The 23164-nt window shown below is 44.3% G+C and overlaps 1 protein-coding gene, 1 long non-coding RNA gene and 1 pseudogene across 2 annotated transcripts; all 3 read right to left on the minus strand.

The window, feature by feature from the left end:
* Positions 1–1248: 1248 nt before the first annotated feature.
* Positions 1249–3452, minus strand: LOC120033747. Its single transcript, XR_005473989.1, has 2 exons — positions 2964–3452; positions 1249–1886 (listed from the first exon to the last, which is right to left on the minus strand). It is a non-coding gene; the product is annotated as an uncharacterized LOC120033747 (long non-coding RNA).
* Positions 3453–8482: 5030 nt separating this feature from the next.
* Positions 8483–11042, minus strand: LOC120033746. The gene is made up of 4 exons (XM_038980198.1): positions 11002–11042; positions 10042–10329; positions 8748–9764; positions 8483–8571 (listed from the first exon to the last, which is right to left on the minus strand). The coding sequence occupies exons 2-3, from the start codon at positions 10298–10300 to the stop codon at positions 8776–8778; spliced, it is 1248 nt and encodes a 415-aa protein (XP_038836126.1). The 5' UTR covers positions 10301–10329; positions 11002–11042; the 3' UTR covers positions 8483–8571; positions 8748–8775.
* Positions 11043–12760: 1718 nt separating this feature from the next.
* LOC120033227 lies at positions 12761–21373 on the minus strand (annotated as a pseudogene).
* Positions 21374–23164: the final 1791 nt, after the last annotated feature.

Below are 23164 nucleotides of genomic sequence, written 5' to 3' on the forward strand. Positions count from 1 at the left end.
AAAAACGAATTTGCATAATAATGCTTACATCACTTGTTGATCTGAGGAGATTACCTCTGATAGGACATGAAATGTAATTAATTCAGATGATGGGGCGGCAGGTAGTGGTTAGTGTTGGACTTGTGACCGAAAGGTTGCAAGATCGAATCCCCGAGCTGACAAGGTAAAAATCTGTCGTTCTGCCCCTGAACAAGGCAGTTAACCCACTGTTCCTATGCCGTCATTGAAAATAAGAATTTGTTCTTAACTGACTTGCCTAGTTAAATAAATAAAAAAAATCATAACTTAATGACACAATAAAGCAAACAGCTGTAACCGATCGTCACTGACCAAACCTTTAAAGTAGAATTAGAATGTTAGCTGTGGCTATATGTTGTCAGTCTGAGTCCTGTTCCGAGCCCCAGCTGTTACTGTGCCACATCTTGTTTACAGCAGGGGCATAGGCTATGGTTGACCTAGTTGCTGCTGACAAGCCTAGGGGCCAACATCACAGACATGGAAACACACAGACACACAGATTGTAATTAAATTTGTATGTTTCTAGACACACACCCCCACTGTGATTAAGAACGAATAAAGCAGGTTAATTCCATGCTAACAGAATGCTGAGACCCCCCGATTTTTCAATTCTAAATGTTTAAAATGTTTACAAAAATGCATTTACTTGAACAGTGCAGATGCAAAGTTTGGTAACAGAAGGACAGCACAAACCATTCTTCTGTTAACAAACGTCGTATTTGCACTGTTCTTCCAATGTTTTTGTAAAATGTTCAATGGAAATTGTTAAGTCGTCCTTGTGCATAGAGTTTTATGGTTTGTTTAACTTTGCAATCATCGGTTTTTGTTTGCCATACATTTTAAATTGAAAAATCTCGGCATCATTACCGTGGAATTGCCTAGCGGTCGGTTGCTTGTTCATTTATCTGAACATAATGGCAATGTGATTGTGTCTTAACCTACACACTGGGCAGCAGGTAGCCTAGTGGTTAAGAGCGTTGGGACAGTAACCAAAAGGTCGCTGGTTTGAATCCCGAGCTGACTAAGTGAAAAATCTGTTGATGTGCGCTTGAGCAAGACACAACCCTAAGTTGCTCTGGATAAGAGCGTCTAGCTAAATGACTAAAATGTAGTGCTTTTCCTCAAAGTTCTTCTGAATAATGTGAACACAACTTCAGACCCACTGGCTCTCAGCCTCATGTACTTTGCACACAATGTTATGACTAATGCAGTGAATTTCAGACCTGAAGATACTGTGTCATTATTGCCATTTATATGAAATATGTTGGAAATCATTTAAAAGTTCGACAAAGCAATCACATTTACAGTATAAATCATAATACAGCATCAATACATATTTTGTTGAGCGAATAAGTAGGGCCCCTTTTCCATTCAACAGAAGTAAAAAGAATAGAGTAGTCAACATCAACAGAAACCAGTATATCCTCAGGGGTGAGGAAAGTCCCACCCACCATTGTCTGTCTGTGAGGATGGCTATGATTGGTATCTGAGTATTTCAGCTGCTGTCAGTCCTGGGCCAAGGACTCGTTCCGTGGTAAACTGAGCAGCTCCTGGATCTTCTGTATGTCCTTGTCTACATCCTGGGTCCGCCCACTGCTGCTCAAATCAGCAGTCAGGTCATCCGTCAACTACAAACGGGCACTCCTTGAGGGCGTAGGAAAAAGTGAGTGAATACTAGGAGTAAAAGTGTTGTGTGTGTGTGTTTTGATGCCCATGGAATGTACCATTCTGCCAGTTTTAGTTCATACAGCTCTCTGCGCTCCCTCCTCCTCCTCTCCCAGACCGTTTCTCCTGCCAATCCCTGCATGGCGATGATCAGAGCTCCAGCCAATCCCTGCATGGCGATGATCAGAGCTCCTGCCGGCACCCTGACGAGATGACACGAGCCGAGCTGACATCACCTTCATTCCAACATGTCAATGTTCTGCATCACATTAAATTCTGTCACTGTGGCTGTCACTTACTCTCAGACTGTTATACCATACAGAGAGTTTGGCCAACTTCAGAGATGGACGCCATGTTGCTGCCTCTCTGAGCATTTCACCCGATATCAACTACAGCTCTCATTCCAACCCCCCTAAACTCAGTTTAGCATGAAGAGCTGTGGTGGCTGTCACTCACTTAGTAACCCACCCCGCCCCTATCACCTCGTCCATGTGTCAGGACTATGAGGGAGGTAGGGGCAGACATTTGGAGCGTGATGTGTTATCTGATTAGCTGCCTGCTTTCATCCCCCCACGCCCCACGTTGCACCTGGCTGAGGCTGTGGGTGCTCCCGGGACTGTTTGCACACATCAAACACACAGTCCAGGTGGCTGGGCACTGAGGCAGACATGGACAGCACTCTGCTTCGCTCTGGAGACACAGCAACATGGATGTTGGATCACATACACCCAGTCCATTACTACTCTAAAAACCTTCACTGACACATTAGATATACATACAAATCAAAAGGGGGAAGAGAGGCAGGAGAGGAAAAAGAGGGAGAAGACAGGTGAAGAGGAGAGGACAGAAGGGACTAGTGCAGCAGAGATAGCGGGAGCTGGATGGAGATGAAACGCTGGCGTAACAATGGGGTGGTAAAAATAGAGGGGCAGCTGCTGCCTTGGCCTCCCTCCCTGCTCTTCTGCCCAAAACACAACCCTCTGCAACGCACATGAGTCCCTCTGGCACCCAGTGCATGGTTAGGGGGAGGGAGGGGGGCAGCTGGGTAGCAGAGGGGTTGCAGGGAGGGGGCGCAGCTGGCAGCCAGAGACTTGCTTCTCACATTCTTCAGGCTTCATAGTTCATATTTTACCATAGTCCGGGCTTGCCCTGCAGTATCTGGCTCCCTCAAACTGCTCCTCAAACCTCTTCTCCACTGTAAACACTATTAGTCCAGGTAACCACCTTGTTCAAAACCAGCCCGTTATTTTGCCACTGAAAACCCTTATATCATATCTCACCCCATGGTTGCTCCTATGGCCGTGACTGCCACCAGTCCTCCCAGACCCAGGTTCAGCCTGAAGAGGCCTCCTGTCACAGCTGCTCAAACCCACACAGGCAGGAATGTCATACTCACACATTTACAAAATCACACTTACCAAGTGCCTTCAGAAAGTATTCATACCCTTGACTTATTCTACATTGTTGTGTTACAGGCTGAATTCAAAAGAAAAAATGTTCACCCATCTAAATACAAGTGAAAATATGTTTTTAGAAATTAGCAAATGTATTGAAAATGAAATACAGAAATGTCTCATTTACATAAGTATTCACACTCAAGTCAATACTTTGTAGAAGCACCTTTGGTGGGGATACAGCTTTGAGTCATCTTGGGTATGTCTATCAGCTTTGCATAACTGGATTTGGGAATTTTCTCCCATTCTTCCTTGCAGATTTTTTCAACCTCTTAAGTTAGATGGGGAGCGGTGGTGTATTTCCACAGATTTTCAATGGGATTCAAGTCTGGGCCACTCAAGGACTTTCAGTCTTGTTCTGAAGCCATTCCAGCGTTGCATTGGCTGTATGCTTGGGGTCATTGTCCCGTTGGAACGTAAATCTTTGCCCCAGTCTATGGTTGTTTGCAATGAAGCAGGTTGTCATTAATGATTTGCCTGTATTTGTCTCCATTAATTGTCCCCTCTGTCCTTACCAGTCTCCCAGTCCATGCCACTGAAAAGCATCCCCATAGCATGATGCTACCACTACCATGCTTTACGGTAGGGATGGTGTTAGATGGGTGATGAGCTGTGCCTGGTTTTCTCCAGACATAGCGCTTTCCATTCAGATCAAATCATCAGACCACAGAATCTTTTGCCTTATGCTCTGAGTCTTTCACGTGCCTTTTTGCAAACTCCAGGCGTGCTGTCATGTGCCTTTTTCTCAAGAGTGGCTACCGTCTGGCCACTCTCCCATAAATCCCAGATTTCCCAATGATGGATACCACTGTGCTCTTGGAAAATTTCAACACTAGAAATGGTTTTATACCCTTTCCCAGATATATGCCTCACAATTCTCTCTCGAATATTTACTGTTATGTATGCACTGTCAACTGTGGGACTTTATCAAGACAAGTGTGTTTCTTTCTAAATCATGTCCAAACAATTGAATTGACCACAGGTGGACTCCAATCAAGTTGTAGCGACATCTCAAGGATGATCAAAGGAAACTGTATGCACCGGAGCTCAATTTGGAATGACATAGCAAATGGGTGTGAATACTTATGTAAATTAGATATGTTTTTCATTTTTCAACAAATTTGCTGAAATATCTTAAAACATGTTTTCACTTATGGGGTATTGTGTGTAGATGGGTGACAAAAAATATATTTAATCCATTTTGAATTCAGGCTGTAACAACAAAATGTAGAATAATTCAAGGGGTATGAATACTTTCTGAAGACACTGTAGGAAAAGTATATTCATTATCAGCGTTTTCTTATCTAATAAATTATATCATAATTAACAGTATATATCAACAATTATTTCACTAGGACCCATTTATACTAAAACACTTTCGGAATTACATTTTCCTAAATCACAAGACTCATATACAGTGCCTTCGGAAAGTATTCAGACCCCTTGACTTTTTTCACATTTTGTTACATTACAGCCTTATCCTAAAGTGGATTAAATAAATAAAAATCCTCAGCAATCTACACACAATACCCCATAATGACAAAGCAAAAATATATATTTTTTTGCAAATGTATTAAAAATAAAAAACTGAAATACCTTATTTACATAAGTATTCAGACCCTTTGCTATGAGAATCAAAATTTAGCTCAGGTGCATCCTGTTTCCATTGATCATCCTTGAGATGTTTCTACAACTTGATTGGACTTGGGGTGGCAAGTAGCCTAGTGGTTAGAGCATTGGACTAGTAACCGAAAGGTTGCAAGATCGAATCCCCGAGCTGACAAGATAAAAAATCTGTCGTTCTGCCCCTGAACAAGGCAGTTAATTCAATTGATTGGACATGATTTGGAAAGGCACACACCAGCCAATATAATGTCCCACAGTTGACAGTGCATGTCAGAGCAAAGACCAAGCCATGAGGTCGAAGGAATTGTCCGTAGAGCTCTTAGACAGGATTGTGTCGAGGTACAGATCTGGGGAAGGGTACCAAAACATTTCTGCAGCATTGAAGCTCCCTAAAAACACAGTGGCCTCCATCATTCTTAAATTGCTCCTAGAGCTCTTCCTAGAGCTGAGCAATAGGAGGAGCATGGCCTTGGTCAGGGAAGTGATCAAGGGAAGGTCACTCTGACAGAGCTCTACAGTTCCTCTGTGGAGATGGGAGAACCTTTCAGAAGGACAACCATTTCTCTAGCACTCCACCAATCAGGCCTTTATGGTAGATTGGCCAGACGGAAGTGTAAAATGCAGCCCGCTTGGAGGCACCTAAAGGGCACAAGATTCTCTGGTCTGGTGAAACCAAGATTCAACTCTTTGGCCTGAATGCCAAGCGTCACTTCTGGAGGAAACCTGACACCCTCCCTATGGTGAAGCATGGTGGTGGCAGCATCATGCTGTGGGGATGTTTTTCAGCGGCAGGGACTGGGAGACTAGTCAGGTTTGAAGGAAAGATGAATGGAGAAAAGTACAGAGAGATCCTTGATGAAAACCTGCTCCAGAGCGCTCAGGACCTCAGACTGGGGCAAAGTTTCACATTCCAACAGGACTACAACCCTAAGCACACAGCCAAGACTGGTTGCATCACTGCCTGTTATGGCATGTGCTCGGCCTCCGACCGCAAGGGACTACAGAGTGTAGTGCGAACGGCCCAGTACATCACTGGGGCCAAGCTTCCTGCCATGCAGGACCTCTATACCAGGCGGTGTCAGAGGAAGGCCCTAAAAATTGTCAAAGACTCCAGCCACCCTAGTCATAGACTGTTTTCTCTGCTACCGGAGCGCCAAGTCTAGGTCCAAGAAGTTTCTAAACAGCTTCTACCCCCAAGCCATAAGACTCCCGAACATTGAATCAAATGGCTACCCAGACTATTTGCATTGCACCCCCCCCACCACCCACCACCCCACCTTTACACCGCTGCTACTCTCTGTTGTTATCATCTATGCATAGTTACAACTCTACCTACATGTACATATTACCGGTACCCGGTACAGAGTCAATGTCTCGCTATTGTTATTTTACTGCTGCTCTTTAATTATTTGTTACTTTTATTTCTTATCTTAACCATATTTTTTTTAAACTGCATTGTTGGTTAGGTGCTTGTAAGTAAGCATTTCACTGTAAGGTCTACCTACCCCTGTTGTATTCGGCGCATGTGACGAATAAAATTTGATTTGAAGACAACGCAGGAGTGGCTTCGGGACAAGTCTCAATGTCCCAGCCAGAGCCCGGACTTGAACCTGATCTAACATCTCTGCAGAGACCTGAAAATAGCTGTGCAGCAACGTTCCCCATTCAACCTGACAGAACTCCCCAAATACAGGTGTGCCAAGCTTGTAGCATCATACCCAAGAAGACTCAAAGCTGTAATTGCTTCAACAAAGTACTCAGTAAAGGGTCTGAATACGTAAATGTGATATTTCTGGTTTTGCTTTGTCATTATGGGTTATTGTGTGTAGATTGATGAGGGAAAAAAACAATTTAATCAATTTTAGAATAAGGCTGTAAGGTAACAAAATGTGGAAAAAGTGAAGGGGTCTGAATACTTTCCGACGGCAATGTATACACTACCAGTCAAAAGTTGACACCTACTCATTCAAGGGTTTTTCTTTATTTTTACTATTGTTTACATTGTAGAATAATAGTGAAGACATCGAAACTATGAAATAACACATATGGAATCATGTAGTAACCAAAAAAGTGTTAAACAAATCAAAATATATTTTGATTAAAATATAGCCACCCTTTGCCTTGATGACAGCTTTGCACACTCTTGGCATTCTCTCAACCAGCTTCATGAGGTAGTCACCTGGAATGCATTTCAATTAACAGGTGTGCCTTGTTAAGTTAATTTGTGGAATTTCTTTCCTTCTTAGTGTGTTTGAGCCAAATCAGTTGTGTTGTGACAAGGTAGGGGTGGTATACAGAAGATAGCCCTATTTGGTAAAAGACCAAGTCCATATTATGTCAAGAACAGCTCAAATAAGCAAAGAGAAACGACAGTCCATCATTACTTTAAGACATGAAAGTCAGTCAATCTGAGAATTTCAAGAACTTTGAAAGTTTCTTCAAGTGCAGTAACAAAAAACATCAAGCGCTATGATGAAACTGGCTCTCATGAGGACCGTTACAGGAAAGGATGACCCAGAGTTACCTCTGCTGCAGGGGATAAGTTCATTAGAGTTACCAGTCTCAGAAATCGCAGCCCAAATAAATGCTTCACTGAGTTTAAGTAACAGACACATCTCAACATCAACTGTTCAGAGGAGACTGCGTGAATCAGGCCTTCATTGTCAAATTTCTGCAAAGAAACCACTACTAAAGGACACTAATAACAAGAAGAGATTTGCTTGGGCCAAGAAACACAAGCAATAGACATTAGACTGGTGGAAAATGTGAGATTTTTGGTTCCAAATGCCGTGTCTTTGTGAGAAGCAGAGTAGGTGAACAAATGATTGCCGCATTTGTAGTTCCCACCATGAAGCATGGAGGAGGTGTGATGGTGTGCTTTGCTGGTGACACTGTCAGGTGATTTATTTAGAATTCACGGCACACATAACCAGCATGGCTACCACAGCATTCTGCAGCGATACACTATCCCATCTGGTTAGCGCTTAGTGGGGCTATCATTTGTTTTTCAAAAGGACAATGATCCAACACACCTCCATGCTGTGTAAGGGCTATTTGACCAAGACCTGGCCTCCACAATCACCCAACCTCTAACCAATTGAGATGGTTTGGGATGAGTTGGACCACAGAGTGAAGGAAAAGCAGCCAACAAGTGCTCGGCATATGTGGGAACTCCTTCAAGAGCATTCCTCATGAAGGTGGTTGAGAGAATGACAAGAGTGTGCAAAGCTTTCATCAAGACAAAGGGTGGCTACTTTGAAGAATATCAAAATATAAAATATATTTTGATTTGTTTAACACTTTTTTGGTTACTATATGATTCCATATGTCTTATTTAATAGTTTTGCTGTCTTCACTATTATTCTACAATGTAGAAAATAGTAAAAATAAAGAAAAACCCTTGAATGAGTAGGTGTGTCCAAACTTATGACTGGTACTCTATGGCTTATGAATTATTACTGTAAAGTAATTGAAAAAGTGTGGGTGTGTATAATACATTGAGGCATTCTCTCCATTTGAAGTAAATCACCTCCTGCTGCTGCGTAGTGGCTGATGGTATACTAGTCTCTGCACACAGACAGGCCTGTGCTCACAGTGCTGACAGAAAACACACACACAGAGAGAGCGAGAGAATCAACCAATGTCAATCAGCAAAGGAGAACAAACTAATATAGTGGCCACATAGGAAAGAGTCCCATAGTCATGTAGTCATTGTTTACTTGAATAATGTGACGAAGGCTGCTACTCTCCAGCTCCACCTCCAGCCGTACCGCACAAAGCCCCGGTTGGCTGCATTATGGGCAGAACGCTGGGGGAGAACAACGACAACAGAGCCTCCATCAACACAAGACAAACATAAAATACAAATTAGACAGACACAATGTGCTTTCGCTGCACTTGGGAAAACGTATACAAAAGCATTGACATCGTATTGCATTTATGTATGTAGTGGCCTGCTGTTAATTCACAACCGCAGACACTCACCACAGCTTCCACCCGGCTGTGGTATATCTCAGACTGGTGGAGCTGGATGAACCTCTCCCTGGCGTGCCGGGCGGCGGGCAGCCCTCCGTAGATCATGCCAGCCAAGGCGGCAGCTAAGGTACTCTGCACCACGCTGGAGAGCTCCTCTGGACCACGCTGGAGAGCTCCTCTGCACCACGCTGGAGAGCTCCTCTGCACCACGCTGGAGAGCTCCTCTGGACCACGCTGGAGAGCTCCTCTGGACCACGCTGGAGAGCTCCTCTGCACCACGCTGGAGAGCTCCTCTGGACCACGCTGGAGAGCTCCTCTGCACCACGCTGGAGAGCTCCTCTGGACCACGCTGGAGAGCTCCTCTGGACCACGCTGGAGAGCTCCTCTGGACCACGCTGGAGAGCTCCTCTGGACCACGCTGGAGAGCTCCTCTGGACCACGCTGGAGAGCTCCTCTGGACCACGCTGGAGAGCTCCTCTGCACCACGCTGGAGAGCTCCTCTGGACCACGCTGGAGAGCTCCTCTGGACCACGCTGGAGAGCTCCTCTGGACCACGCTGGAGAGCTCCTCTGGACCACGCTGGAGAGCTCCTCTGGACCACGCTGGAGAGCTCCTCTGGACCACGCTGGAGAGCTCCTCTGGACCACGCTGGAGAGCTCCTCTGGACCACGCTGGAGAGCTCCTCTGGACCACGCTGGAGAGCTCCTCTGGACCACGCTGGAGAGCTCCTCTGGACCACGCTGGAGAGCTCCTCTGGACCACGCTGGAGAGCTCCTCTGGACCACGCTGGAGAGCTCCTCTGGACCACGCTGGAGAGCTCCTCTGGACCACGCTGGAGAGCTCCTCTGGACCACGCTGGAGAGCTCCTCTGGACCACGCTGGAGAGCTCCTCTGGACCACGCTGGAGAGCTCCTCTGCACCACGCTGGAGAGCTCCTCTGCACCACGCTGGAGAGCTCCTCTGGACCACGCTGGAGAGCTCCTCTGGACCACGCTGGAGAGCTCCTCTGGATACTTGTGCATTTCACTGGGAACACAGGGAAGGGGTGTATAAACAAACTTTTAAAAATCAAACAGACAATTTTTGAGGCCCAGTAAGGCAAGGATGCTTATGCTACACTAGAAGTCTGGAACCTTCTAAACTAACTGGAACCTTCTAAACTAACTGGAACCTTCTAAACTAAGTGCAGGCTAGAAAACTCATCCGCTGCACAGGTAAGCAATGGGGAGCGCTCCCTGATCGTGATGGGTTTACTTGACTAAGCCACAAACAATAGGAGAGAGGCGTCACGGTCATAAATTACTCCCTGTCGAAGAGATCCTTGATGCGGTCCCATCCAGTGTCTGGGAACTCTGGCTTGCCCACGAGGCTGGGCAGAGGATCCGTACCGGGACAGGCGTCACACTGTCAGCTGCATGGACCCTGGGGAGGAGGCGCCCCAGGGAGGGCATGGCTAGCTGGAGACCCCGCAGTGGTCCGGTGCAGAGGGTGCTCTGGGGGGCTGAGGCTGCCTGCTGACATGGTGCTGGGGACGCCCAGGGCCGTTCAGGAGGATACATCATGAACGCTTCACCAGCAATGGGAGCTGGATCTGAGAACACATGGCCAGGAGCTAGGATGTTACAGCTAATTCTTCTGCTAAATAAATGCCTTTTGGGCAGATGAAGAGAGAGCAAATGGACAAAATACATACACAGTGCAACAGCTGTTTTAATACCGCATCTGACATTGCATAGTCATTGTTGATATATGCATATTATGTACTGTATGAAGTAGAGTGTGCAATATTCTAAAATAGAATACCTACTGTACATTTCCAGGGTTGGTATTTATTGTTATGGAACTTTAACAAATAATGTCTACACTGGTTGGAAGTTATGACATATGGGTCAACAACATCCAAGCCGAAGTAAAGGTGACCACTTACGTTATGTAGCTATCGTATGAAGCAGACTGAACGACAATCGATACAATGTTACGTTTGCATTCAAATTGAGCAGGTGAGGTGGCACGGTTACCAAAGACGGTACATGTCTTTACCATAACTTCACGTTCTCAAAGCATATTGTTCCATGCGTAGAAGCAGCGAGATAAGGGGGCTTCATCATGCTAGCTGTGTAAGCTAACTTGTTCAGCAGTTCCGAGCTTTATGAAGCACAGTCTATTATTTGTCTAACGTAGTTAAGCATAGTTATATCACAGACTACGTTTGAACGGTTAAATTGTTTACCTATTTAATCTGAAATGTCCTTGTATTTCCTACCTGCTTCCCACCTGCACACCGCTGAACTGCTAGCTGGTAAATTGAAGAGATCTAGTTGGAGAGCACCCCCTTCAGGTGGACCAAACATACATTATTGGGAGACCATTCTGAATTTACTTGAGATTTGAATGGTTTATTAGAGGTAAAAATGATACATTCGATATAAAATGTTATTGCATCATATCACAACATTGTCATTGTGTTTCATGCCAAAAATAGCATCAATTACTATTAATTAAAAGGCCAACAGACAAACCAAAACTATTCCACTGATTTTGCAGGTGAATCACCTGCTCATGATAGTACAATCTCTGTTCATAACATACTCTAACCATGAAGATCACGTCATATGTTTTGACCACAAGCTGAGCATAGTTTTTTGGCATTGTACCTCTTACTCTTTGGTCAAGACAATACACAGCGCAAAGTACCTTACATACGTGTGTGCCACAGCTGTAGAATCAGAGAACTAACACATACATTCTACAATGCGAATACTAGAACATATTCAACATTTCGGTACCATTGTGGCTTATACTCATATTTTCCAAGGCAGGTCCAAGTAAAGTAGTGTAATGACAGTGTGTTTGACAACATGGCACCTACATTAATGAATAATGTTATATTGGCACTTGGTGTTGAGTGTAGTTATTTACGGCTTAATATGTCGTGTTTCAAGCTTCATCGTATCTCTACAGTATATGGCAATGGTATTGCATTGTTCTTCTTAAACAGAGGCAACACTGAGGTGAGGAGTGTTTTGGTTGCGTTTGTAGTTGAATGGACCACTGGCAATAAACTGGAAGACGTAAATATCAACTCCTGAGCAGCATACAGGGCTTCGGTCACACACTAGAGGGCAGTAAGGGAAAGCAGATTGAAAATGGCCTTTTAGGTGTAATTTCCCAGAAACAACAAATTTCATTGATTTTTCACACAATTTCAGCGTGGGGGTGAGATAGCGTTTGCCATCAACTGATTTCTGCTATCAAGCTCTTCCTAAATCCTAAATTCCTTTCAAGGCATAAAGTCGCCGATTGTAACCCAGGCCTGGGTTAAAATCCATGTGTATTTGATCATTTGTTATTTAAATACAGAGAAAATAAGTATTTTCAAATAATGTGGTCCGTATCAACTACTTCTATTGGAATTATTTGAAATTATTTTCAAATAATTTCCTATAAATAGCCTACTATTTTAAAGTACTGTATTTTCAGAGGGGTTGGGTTAAATGCGGAAGACAGATTTCAGTTGTACAACGGACTAGGTATCCCCCTTTCAAATACTAATTTCAACAACAAAAACTCTAATGCCTGGGCTAAATGCATGTGAGTGTATTTCCACATACATTCCAATATTCAACTACTTGTCTTTTCAAATAAGAATTATCCAAGTAATTACTTCCAAATATATTTGAAAGTAATTATAATACCCTAAACAGTAGTTGAACACAGAACCAACATATACAGTATCCTACTCTTTCTGTGTGCTAATCCCAATGGTAATTTCAATCCCAAATAGCCACTTTCTTCTTATAGTGTTTTTCAACTCCTAAATCTTCTATAACACAATACTTTTAAAAAGGTACTCCATTACATCTAACCATATGGAGAATCTATGGGGAGACCACAGCCTAAATGTGAAGACCAGCAATTCCTCATTCTAAGACCAGCATTATCAATCTGCCGCTATCTATTGACTGGATCTCCATATAGTCCATACAGAGTGACCCCCCCCCCCCCCCCCCCCCCCGGCTCGGTCACAGTTCTGTCCTCCTATGCTTGTGGATGATCTGATTGTAGTTAGTCCTCCTCTGGAGCTTGTACTTGAGCAGCCCACCAAACTCAGTGAGGAGTCTCTCCCAGTAACAGAACACATCCTCCATCCTCAGGTGGTCCAGGGTGAACCGTTGACCCCTGGAGGCAGAGGTTGGTCAACTAACATAAGTCAACAATATCAATAGCCTGATTATTTAGCATGCTGCTGTACAAGCTGTGAGAAAGCAGACAGACTGGTTACATTAACTAAAGCCATTCTTTCTAGTTCACAACCCAGCTTGTTACCTAACGGCAATCTCTTGAGCAAGGTCATCGTTTTCTTTCACAAACTGTAGCAGTTCCCTGGAAAGACAGAAAAGGGGGACATCGCTATAGATATAACAGAGAACATTCAGATATTAGACAAACCACATATTCCACTACACTACCCATGGAGCAGGTTGACAGTTGAACAGGTGAACAGTTATGACACACAGCCAAGCCAGACAGGTCACCTGAGGTCAGAGAGGTCCTGTTTGACATGGATGTAGTGTACCCAGGGCAGCAGCTGGGGATAGAAGAACTCCAGCCACTCCTCACCTACATGGAAGACCAGAGAGCCACACAGGAACAGGTGCTTGAGGCGGAAGCTGGCCGCCACGCCCCGGAAGTTGAACAGGTACCTGAGGGGTTAGAGGTCAGATGATGAGGTAGGAATTGTGGTGGAAATCACAACATGTACAGGGTAAGGAAAAAGTGAACCCTGTCCTTGGTAACTGGTAGTCTGTAACAGATGGAGCCACAACGGTGAGTTAATGATTTGGAGCCCTGGCCTGACGTGCAAATGTAACTGAAGTTGACGATGCACACCTGTAGTGTTTCATACCATAGCTGAAGGTTTAAGATAAATAACCAGGGTTGATTAACTGACCTTTGAAACAGGTAACGGAAGTTTCCCTCTCAAGTCATGAAAACCAGGGCCATGTTCTCAGTCAATCTAAAAATCTCTGAAGCTAAAAACATTTTTTTTTTTTATTAGTCTAATTTTATCCAGGCTGACCTGGAAAATGCCAGTGAGTGTCAGAGAGTGAAGCCACATCTATGCACTTGATGTAAAACATTGTATAGACAAAACTAAGCGCAATACAATTCCACCATAATATCTTGTTGTTACTTGTATTGACAGTGCTCCACCAGGGGAATCTCCTGAGCTGGTGGTCTACCTAGTGTGTCCTAAGAAAAAAAGAAGAGGATATTGAACAGTTGTTGATATTGCGGTTGTAAAACATAGCACTGCTCTCAGTGCATTCAAGCGGCAGGTAGCCTAGTGGTTAGAGCGTTGGGCCAGTAACCGAAAGGTTACTAGATCGAATCCCTGAGCTGACAAGGTAAAAAAAAAAAAAAATGTTGTCCTGCTCCTGAACAAGGCAGTTTACCCACTGTTCCTGTTCAACTTTTTCACTCCGGACGCTTTATCTGGACATGGTTCGTCAGCACTTTCAACAGCCGAAGCTAAGTAGTAACATTAACATGATGTCTTCTAATTGCAGTCGCTGTACTCATAATATACAGGAGAACGATCGCCTTATGGCGAGGATAGCTGTGCTGCAAGCCCAGCTTCAGACGCAATCGTTAGGCAAGGGTAATTTCAGTGTAGGAAAGGATGAAACAGCGTCTGTGCCACCAGTAAGTACAGATAGTAACGTTAGTATAAATCCCCCCGCATAGTCATTGGCGACTCCATTACCCGCAGTATTAGACTTAAAACGAATCACCCAGCGATCATACACTGTTTACCAGGGGGCAGGGCTACCGACGTTAAGGCTAATCTGAAGATGGTGCTGGCTAAAGCTAAAACTGGCGAGTGTAGAGAGTATAGAGATATTGTTATCCACGTCGGCACCAACGATGTTAGGATGAAACAGTCAGAGGTCACCAAGCGCAACATAGCTTCAGCGTGTAAATCAGCTAGAAAGATGTGTCGGCATCGAGTAATTGTCTCTGGCCCCCTCCCAGTTAGGGGGAGTGACGAGCTCTACAGCAGAGTCTCACAACTCAATCGCTGGTTGAAAACTGTTTTCTGCCCCTCCCAAAAGATAGAATTTGTAGATAATTGGCCCTCTTTCTGGGACTCACCGACTAACAGGACCAAGCCTGACCTGCTGAGGAGTGACGGACTCCATCCTAGCTGGAGGGGTGCTCTCATCTTATCTACCAACATAGACAGGGCTCTAACTCCTCTAGCTCCACAATGAAATAGGGTGCAGGCCAGGCAGCAGGCTGTTAGCCAACCTGCCAGCTTAGTGGAGTCTGCCACTAGCATAGTCAGTGTAGTCAGCTCAGCCATCCCCATTGAGACTGTCTCTGCCTCGACCTAGGTTGGGCAAAACTAAACATGGCGGTGTTCGCCTTAGCAATCTCATTAGGATAAAGACCTCCTCCATTCCTGCCATTATTGAAAGAGATCGTGATACCTCACATCTCAAAATAGGGTTACTTAATGTTAGATCCCTCACTTCAAAAGGCAGTTATAGTCAATGAACTAATCACTGATCATAATCTTGATGTGATTGGCCTGACTGAAACATGGCTTAAGCCTGATGAATTTACTGTGTTAAATGAGGCCTCACCTCCTGGTTACACTAGTGACCATATCCCCCGTGCATCCCGCAAAGGCGGAGGTGTTGCTAACATTTACGATAGCAAATTTCAATTTACAAAAAAAAAAATGACGTTTTCGTCTTTTGAGCTTTTAGTCATGAAATCTATGCAGCCTACTCAATCACTTTTTATAGCTACTGTTTACAGGCCTCCTGGGCCATATACAGCGTTCCTCTCTGAGTTCCTATCGGACCTTGTAGTCATAGCAGATCATATTCTAATTTTTTGGTGATTTTAATATTCATATGGAGAAGTCCACAGACCCACTCCAAAAGGCTTTCAGAGCCATCATCGACTCAGTGGGGTTTGTCCAACATGTCTCTGGACCTACTCACTGCCACAGTCATACTCTGGACCTAGTTTTGTCCCATGGAATAAATGTTGTAGATCTTAATGTTTTTCCTCATAATCATGGACTATCGGACCACCATTTTATTACGTTTGCAATCGCAACAAATAATCTGCTCAGACCCCAACCAAGGAGCATCAAAAGTCGTGCTATAAATTCTCAGACAACACAAAAATTCCTTGATGCCCTTCCAGACTCCTTCTGCCTACCCAAGGACGTCAGAGGACAAAAATCAGTTAACCACCTAACTGAGGAACTCAATTTAACCTTGCGCAATACCCTAGATGCAGTTGCACCCCTAAAAACGAAAACCATTTGTCATAAGAAACTAGCTCCCTGGTATACAGAAAATACCCAAGCTCTGAAGCAAGCTTCCAGAAAATTGGAACGGAAATGGCGCCACACCAAACTGGAAGTCTTCCGACTAGCTTGGAAAGACAGTACCGTGCAGTATCGAAGAGCCCTCACTGCTGCTCGATCATCCTACTTTTCCTACTTAATTGAGGAAAATAAGAACAATCCAAAATTTCTTTTTGATACTGTTGCAAAGCTAACTAAAAAGCAGCATTCCCCAAGAGAGGATGGCTTTCACTTCAGCAGTAATAAATTCATGAACTTCTTTGAGGAAAAGATCATGATCATTAGAAAGCAAATTACGGACTCCTCTTTAAATCTGCGTATTCCTCCAGGGCTTAGCTGTCCTGGATCTGCACAGCTCTGCCAGGGCCTGGGATCGGGAGAGACACTTAAGTGTTTTAGTACTATATCTCTTGACACAATGATGAAAATAATCATGGCCTCTAAACCTTCAAGCTGCATACTGGACCCTATTCCAACTAAACTACTGAAAGAGCTGCTTCCTGTGCTTGGCCCTCCTATGTTGAACATAATAAACGGCTCTCTATCCACCGGATGTGTACCAAACTCACTAAAAGTGGCAGTAATAAAGCCTCTCTTGAAAAAGCCAAACCTTGACCCGGAAAATATAAATAACTAATCGGCCTATATCGAATCTTCCATTCCTCTCAAAAATTTTAGAAAAAGCTGTTGCGCAGCAACTCACTGCCTTCCTGAAGACAAACAATGTATACGAAATGCTTCAGTCTGGTTTTAGACCCCATCATAGCACTGAGACTGCACTTGTGAAGGTGGTAAATGACCTTTTAATGGCATCAGACCGAGGCTCTGCATCTGTCCTCGTGCTACTAGACCTTAGTGCTGCCTTTGACACCATCGATCACCACATTCTTTTGGAGAGACTGGAAACCCAAATTGGTCTACACGGACAAGTTCTGGCCTGGTTTAGATCTTATCTGTCGGAAAGATATCAGTTTGTCTCTGTGAATGGTTTGTCCTCTGACAAATCAACTGTACATTTCGGTGTTCCTCAAGGTTCCGTTTTAGGACCACTATTGTTTTCACTATATATTTTACCTCTTGGGGATGTTATTCGAAAACATAATGTTAACTTTCACTGCTATGCGGATGACACACAGCTGTACATTTCAATGAAACATGGTGAAGCCCCAAAATTGCCCTCGCTAGAAGCCTGTGTTTCAGACATAAGGAAGTGGATGGCTGAACACTTTCTACTTTTAAACTCGGACAAAACAGAGATGCTTGTTCTAGGTCCCAAGAAACAAAGAGATCTTCTGTTAAATCTGACAATTAATCTTGATGGTTGTAAAGTCGTCTCAAATAAAACTGTAAAGGACCTCGGCGTTACTCTTGACCCTGATCTCTCTTTTGACGAACATATCAAGACTGTTTCAAGGACAGCTTTTTTCCATCTACGTAACATTGCAAAAATCAGAAATTTTCTGTCCAAAAATGATGCAGAAAAATTTATCCATGCATTTGTTACTTCTAGGTTAGACTACTGCAATGCTCTACTTTCCGGCTACCCGGATAAAGCACTAAATAAACTTCAGTTAGTGCTAAATACGGCTGCTAGAATCCTGACTAGAACCAAGAAATTTGATCATATTACTCCAGTGCTAGCTTCCCTACACTGGCTTCCTGTTAAGGCAAGGGCTGATTTCAAGGTTTTACTGTTAACCTATAAAGCGTTACATGGGCTTGCTCCTACCTATCTTTCCGAGTTGGTCCTGCCGTACATACCTACACGTACGCTACAGTCACAAGACGCAGGCCTCCTAATTGTCCCTAGAATTTCTAAGCAAACAGCTGGAGGCAGGGCTTTCTCCTATAGATCTCCATTTTTATGGAACGGTCTGCCTACCCATGTGAGAGATGCAGACTCGGTCTCAACCTTTAAGTCTTTACTGAAGACTTATCTCTTCAGTAGGACATATGATTGAGTGTAGTCTGGCCCAGGAGTGTGAAGGTGAACGGAAAGGCTCTGGAGCAACGAACCGCCCTTGCTGTCTCTGCCTGGCCGGTTCCCCTCTCTCCACTGGGATTCTCTGCCTCTAACCCTATTACAGGGGCTGAGTCACTGGCTTACTGGTGCTCTTTCATGCCGTCCCTAGGAGGGGTGCGTCACTTGAGTGGGTTGAGTTACTGACGTGATCTTCCTGTCTGGGTTGGCGCCCCCCCTTGGTTTGTGCTGTGGTGGAGATCTTTGTGGGCTATACTCGGCCTTGTCTCAGGATTGTAAGTTGGTGGTTGAAGATATCCCTCTAGTGGTGCGGGGGCTGTGCTTTGGCAAAGTGGGTGGGGTTATATCCTTCCTGTTTGGCCCTGTCCGGGGGTATCATCGGATGGGGCCACAGTGTCTCCTGACCCCTCCTGTCTCAGCCTCCAATATTTATGCTGCAGTAGTTTATGTGTCGGGGGGCTAGGGTCAGTTGGTTATATCTGGAGTACTTCTCCCGTCTTATCCAGTGTCCTGTGTGAATTTAAGTATGCTCTCTCTAATTCTCTCCTTCTCTCTTTCTTTCTCTCTCTCGGAGAACCTGAGCCCTAGGACCATACGTCAGGACTACCGGGCATGATGACTCCTTGCTGTCCCCAGTCCACCTGGCCTTGCTGCTGTTCCAGTTTCAACTGTTCTGCCTGCGGTTATGGAACCCCTACCTGTCCCAGACCTGCTGCTTTCAACTCTTAATGATCGGCTATGAAAAGCCAACTGACATTTATTCCTGATTATTATTTGACCATGCTTGTCATTTATGAACATTTTGAAAATCTTGGCACTCTCTAATTCTCTCCTTCTCTCTTTCTTTCTCTCTCTCGGAGGACCTGAGCCTTAGGACCATACGTCAGGACTACCGGGCATGATGACTCCTTGCTGTCCCCAGTCCACCTGACCTTGCTGCTATTCCAGTTTCAACTGTTCTGCCTGCGGTTATGGAACCCCTACCTGTCCCAGACCTGCTGTTTTCAACTCTTAATGATCGGCTATGAAAAGCCAACTGACATTTATTCCTGATTATTATTTGACCATGCTTGTCACTTATGAACATTTTGAACATCTTGGCCATGTTCTGTTATAATCTCCACCCGGCACAGCCAGAAGAGGACTGGCCACCCCTCATAGCCTGGTTCCTCTCTAGGTTTCTTCCTAGGTTTTGGCCTTTCTAGGGAGTTTTTCCTAGCCACCGTGCTTCTACACCTGCATTGCTTGCTGTTTGGGGTTTTAGGCTGGGTTTCTGTACAGCACTTCGAGATATTAGCTGATGTACGAAGGGCTATATAAAATAAACTTGATTTGATTTGATTCCTAGGCCGTCATTGTAAATAAGAATTTGTTCTTAACTGACTTGCCTCTTTAAATAAAAAAGCCACTGTCACACAGACATTTGCATTGGTAGTTCCAGACGGACCTTCTCAGACTTCCAGGCCTGGTTCGTGGTGTACTCAGCATCCACCGGGTCTGGAGCCTCTCCGGACTAGCCTCTAGTCCTGGAGCCTCTGAAGAATCCTCTGGACTCCTTCCTCTTCCTGTGCCACTGTTCTGCCGATCGAAGACAGAGTGTTTGTGAATAACAGAGAAAATGATCTGGTAGTATAAATAAAGTACAAATGTTTCCTTGTACCATAAGTTGGTCAAACCTACTTTTTAAGGTCGTCCCTCATGAGGTCCCATCATCCTAGTCTAGTGGGATATATGGGCCATACCGCCGGGCCCCCCTCCCAAAACATCCAGGCAGGATACATGATGTCCTGGTAGTCAGCAGTCTAAATACACACAACACACTTTCATTTTACACTAACAAATGCTACTTACAACAAATATATCTAATTTACAAAAGTAAAAACATATTTCTAAATAACATAAACAAGCAACACTGTTGTGTGTGTGTGTGTGATGAGGACATGCATGGTCGCAGAGCTGACCTTACTGAAAGACAGGACAGGCAGGATAGGCTGCACCCAGCCTGGCACCTGAGGGTAGTCCCGCACGTTCACCACCATCTCCACGTCTGGCAACTTGTCAATCACCTGCAGGATGAAGTGCTCCACCCCACTACACCTAAACCAACCAGAGAGACAGGCGGGTGAGACATGACACTACACCAATCAGAGAGACAGGCGGGTGAGACATGACACTACCCCTAAACCAACCAGAGAGACAGGCGGGTGAGACATGACACTACCCCTAAACCAACCAGAGAGACAGGCGGGTGAGACATGACACTACACCAATCAGAGAGACAGGCGGGTGAGACATGACACTACACCAATCAGAGAGACAGGCGGGTGAGACATGACACTACACCAATCAGAGAGACAGGCGGGTGAGACATGACACTACCCCTAAACCAACCAGAGAGACAGGCAGGTGAGACATGACACTACACCTAAACCAAGCAGAGAGACATGAGGACTGTATCATATTAACTAGCTCGCTACTGATATAGGCCTAAAGATAATACATGTTACTAAATGATCGACAACTAATTAATGGACCACATTTATCATACAAAACCAGGGTCTGATTTCTAAGCTTGATGAGAAACACTTGCACACACAAACTCAGATGTGTACACAGACTAATTGTAATGTTTTGTTTCCTCACCTGGCTGGGAACATACAGTTCTGTTCCCGATACAGTTTACCATTAATGATTTGGTAATGCGTGCCCACACCACGACGAAGCATGTTCGCCATGAGCTCCTCAGACACTCCCTCTCTGAAGGGTCGTAGGTCATCATTCAAGACACTGGATGGATTGAGGACAATGGAGAGAGAATGAAGGATCTGCTCTAACAAGGTAACCAATGGCTTTAAGTTAAAAAGCTGAAACCCTTTTGTTTAGCAATATTGTTTTCATGGGGAGCAACATCTGTTCTCCTGCATGCATTACCTGAGATGGCAACTGCAGTTGTATGGGCTGCAAGGCTTGTATTGTTGTGTGGCTTTGGTGATCTTTTCAAGGTATATCTGCCACCTGCCACCATTACCTAATAAAACAGAGCTTGTTAGGCAAAGAGCATGCACTTCCTGGACTACTGAAATACAGATCAGTATGCATGATTGCTTACACACTGAAAGCCTGTGGCAAAGGCTACTTACACTGCCTTGGGTTGTAAATATGGGATAAGCTGCACACTAGTATTTAGAAGAGACTGAGGTCAGGAAAGGCAACCTGGTCTCAGAGCATTTCGTATTATTCTGTACATAAATCTAAAAACTCCATTTCGTATGATATGTTACAAATTGCAATTCATATGATATGTTACGTATTCCAATTTGTTGTGGCTAACATTTGCTAGGTGGTTAACTTTAGCTAGCGGTTCGGGTTAAGGTTAAGATTTAGGGTTAGCTAGTAGTTGCAAAGTTGCTAATTAGCTAAAATTGTCCATGATGAGATTCGAACACGCAACCTTTGGGTTCCTCTACGTTTGCGTCATATGCACACCCGACCTTTCGTTTTTACCTTGAGTAACCTTCTGTCTTATGTAACCACACCAAACGTAAAATACTGTATTTTACTAATTTAGTATGTTGGATTTACATTTACTATGTTACATCTAGTCTATGAGACCAGGCTGGGAAAGGTTAGGGTAAACATCAGATAATCCGAACTAACATTACTACAAGTAACGTTATTACAAGTAACGAAGCTAGCACCAATTACCCTGGAGCTAGCCCATGCTAGGCCCATATCCCGGCCCATCTCCAATCCTAAATTAAATCTAGAATCGGCTTCCTATTTCGCAACAAAGCATCCTTCACTCATGCTGCCAAACATACCCTCGTAAAACTGACCATCCTACCGATCCTCGACGATGTCATTTATAAAATAGCCTCAAACACTCTACTCATACAATTTGGATGCAGTTTATCACAGTGCCATCCGTTTTGTCACCAAAGCCCCATATACTATCCACCACTGCGACCTGTACGCGCTCGTTGGCTGGCCCTCGCTTCACTCTCGTCGCCAAACCCACTGGCTCCAGGTCATCTACAAGTCTCTGCTAGGTAAAGCCCCACCTTATCTTAGCTCACTGGTCACCATAGCAGCACCCACCCCAGCAGGTATATCTCACTGGTCACCCCCAAAGCCAATTCATCCTTTGGCCGCCTTTCCTTCCAGTCCTCTGCTGACAATGACTGGAACGAAATGCAAAAATCACTGAAGCTGGAGACTCATATCTCCCTCACTAGCTTTAAGCTCACAGATTACTGCACCTGTACATGGCCAATCTGTAAACAGCCCATCCAACTACCTCATCCCCATACTGTATTTATTTATCTTGCTCCTTTGCACCCCAGTATCTCTACTTGCACATTAATCTTCTGCACATCTACCATTCCAGTGTTTAATTGCTATATTGTAATTGCTTCGCCACCATGGCCTATTTATTGCCTTAACTCCCTTATCTTACCTCATTTGCACTCATTTGCACACTGTATATAGACTTTTTGTTTTCATTTTTCTACTGTATTATTAACGGTATGTTTGTTTACTCCATGTGTAACTCTGTGTTGTTGTATGTGTCGAACAGCTATGCTTTATCTTGGCCAGGTCGCAGTTGCAAATGAGAACTTGTTCTCAACTAGCCTACCTGGTTAAATAAAGGTGGGGGGGGGGAAAGTGACAGACCTGTTGCATTACATTAACTAACCTTAGCTAAAGTAACAAATTTGAGCCACACACACAGTTAATCAAATTAATATTCTTTAAAAAAGGGGTGCCTTGGGAAAACTCTGTGAAAACTCTGTCCAATATTGTATTAAGATTTCTGCTAAAAATGAAGATTTTTTTATTTATTATTTCGCATGCAACCAGTTGTTTCTACTTGCTACGTTAGCTAACTTAGTTTGTTAGCTAACGTTAACTGGGATAGCTAGCTGGGATGAATGGGAACTCCTGAGATTAATTCGGTCATGCAATTTCAGTCCAGCACAGCCCTACACAAATGTAACGTTACATATTCCATATCTTTATTGTTACCTGATTCGGCCACGCTGAAATCAACTCCAC

The sequence above is a fragment of the Salvelinus namaycush genome, chromosome 40 (genome assembly GCF_016432855.1).
Source record: "Salvelinus namaycush isolate Seneca chromosome 40, SaNama_1.0, whole genome shotgun sequence".
NCBI classification, from domain to species: Eukaryota; Metazoa; Chordata; class Actinopteri; order Salmoniformes; family Salmonidae; genus Salvelinus; species Salvelinus namaycush.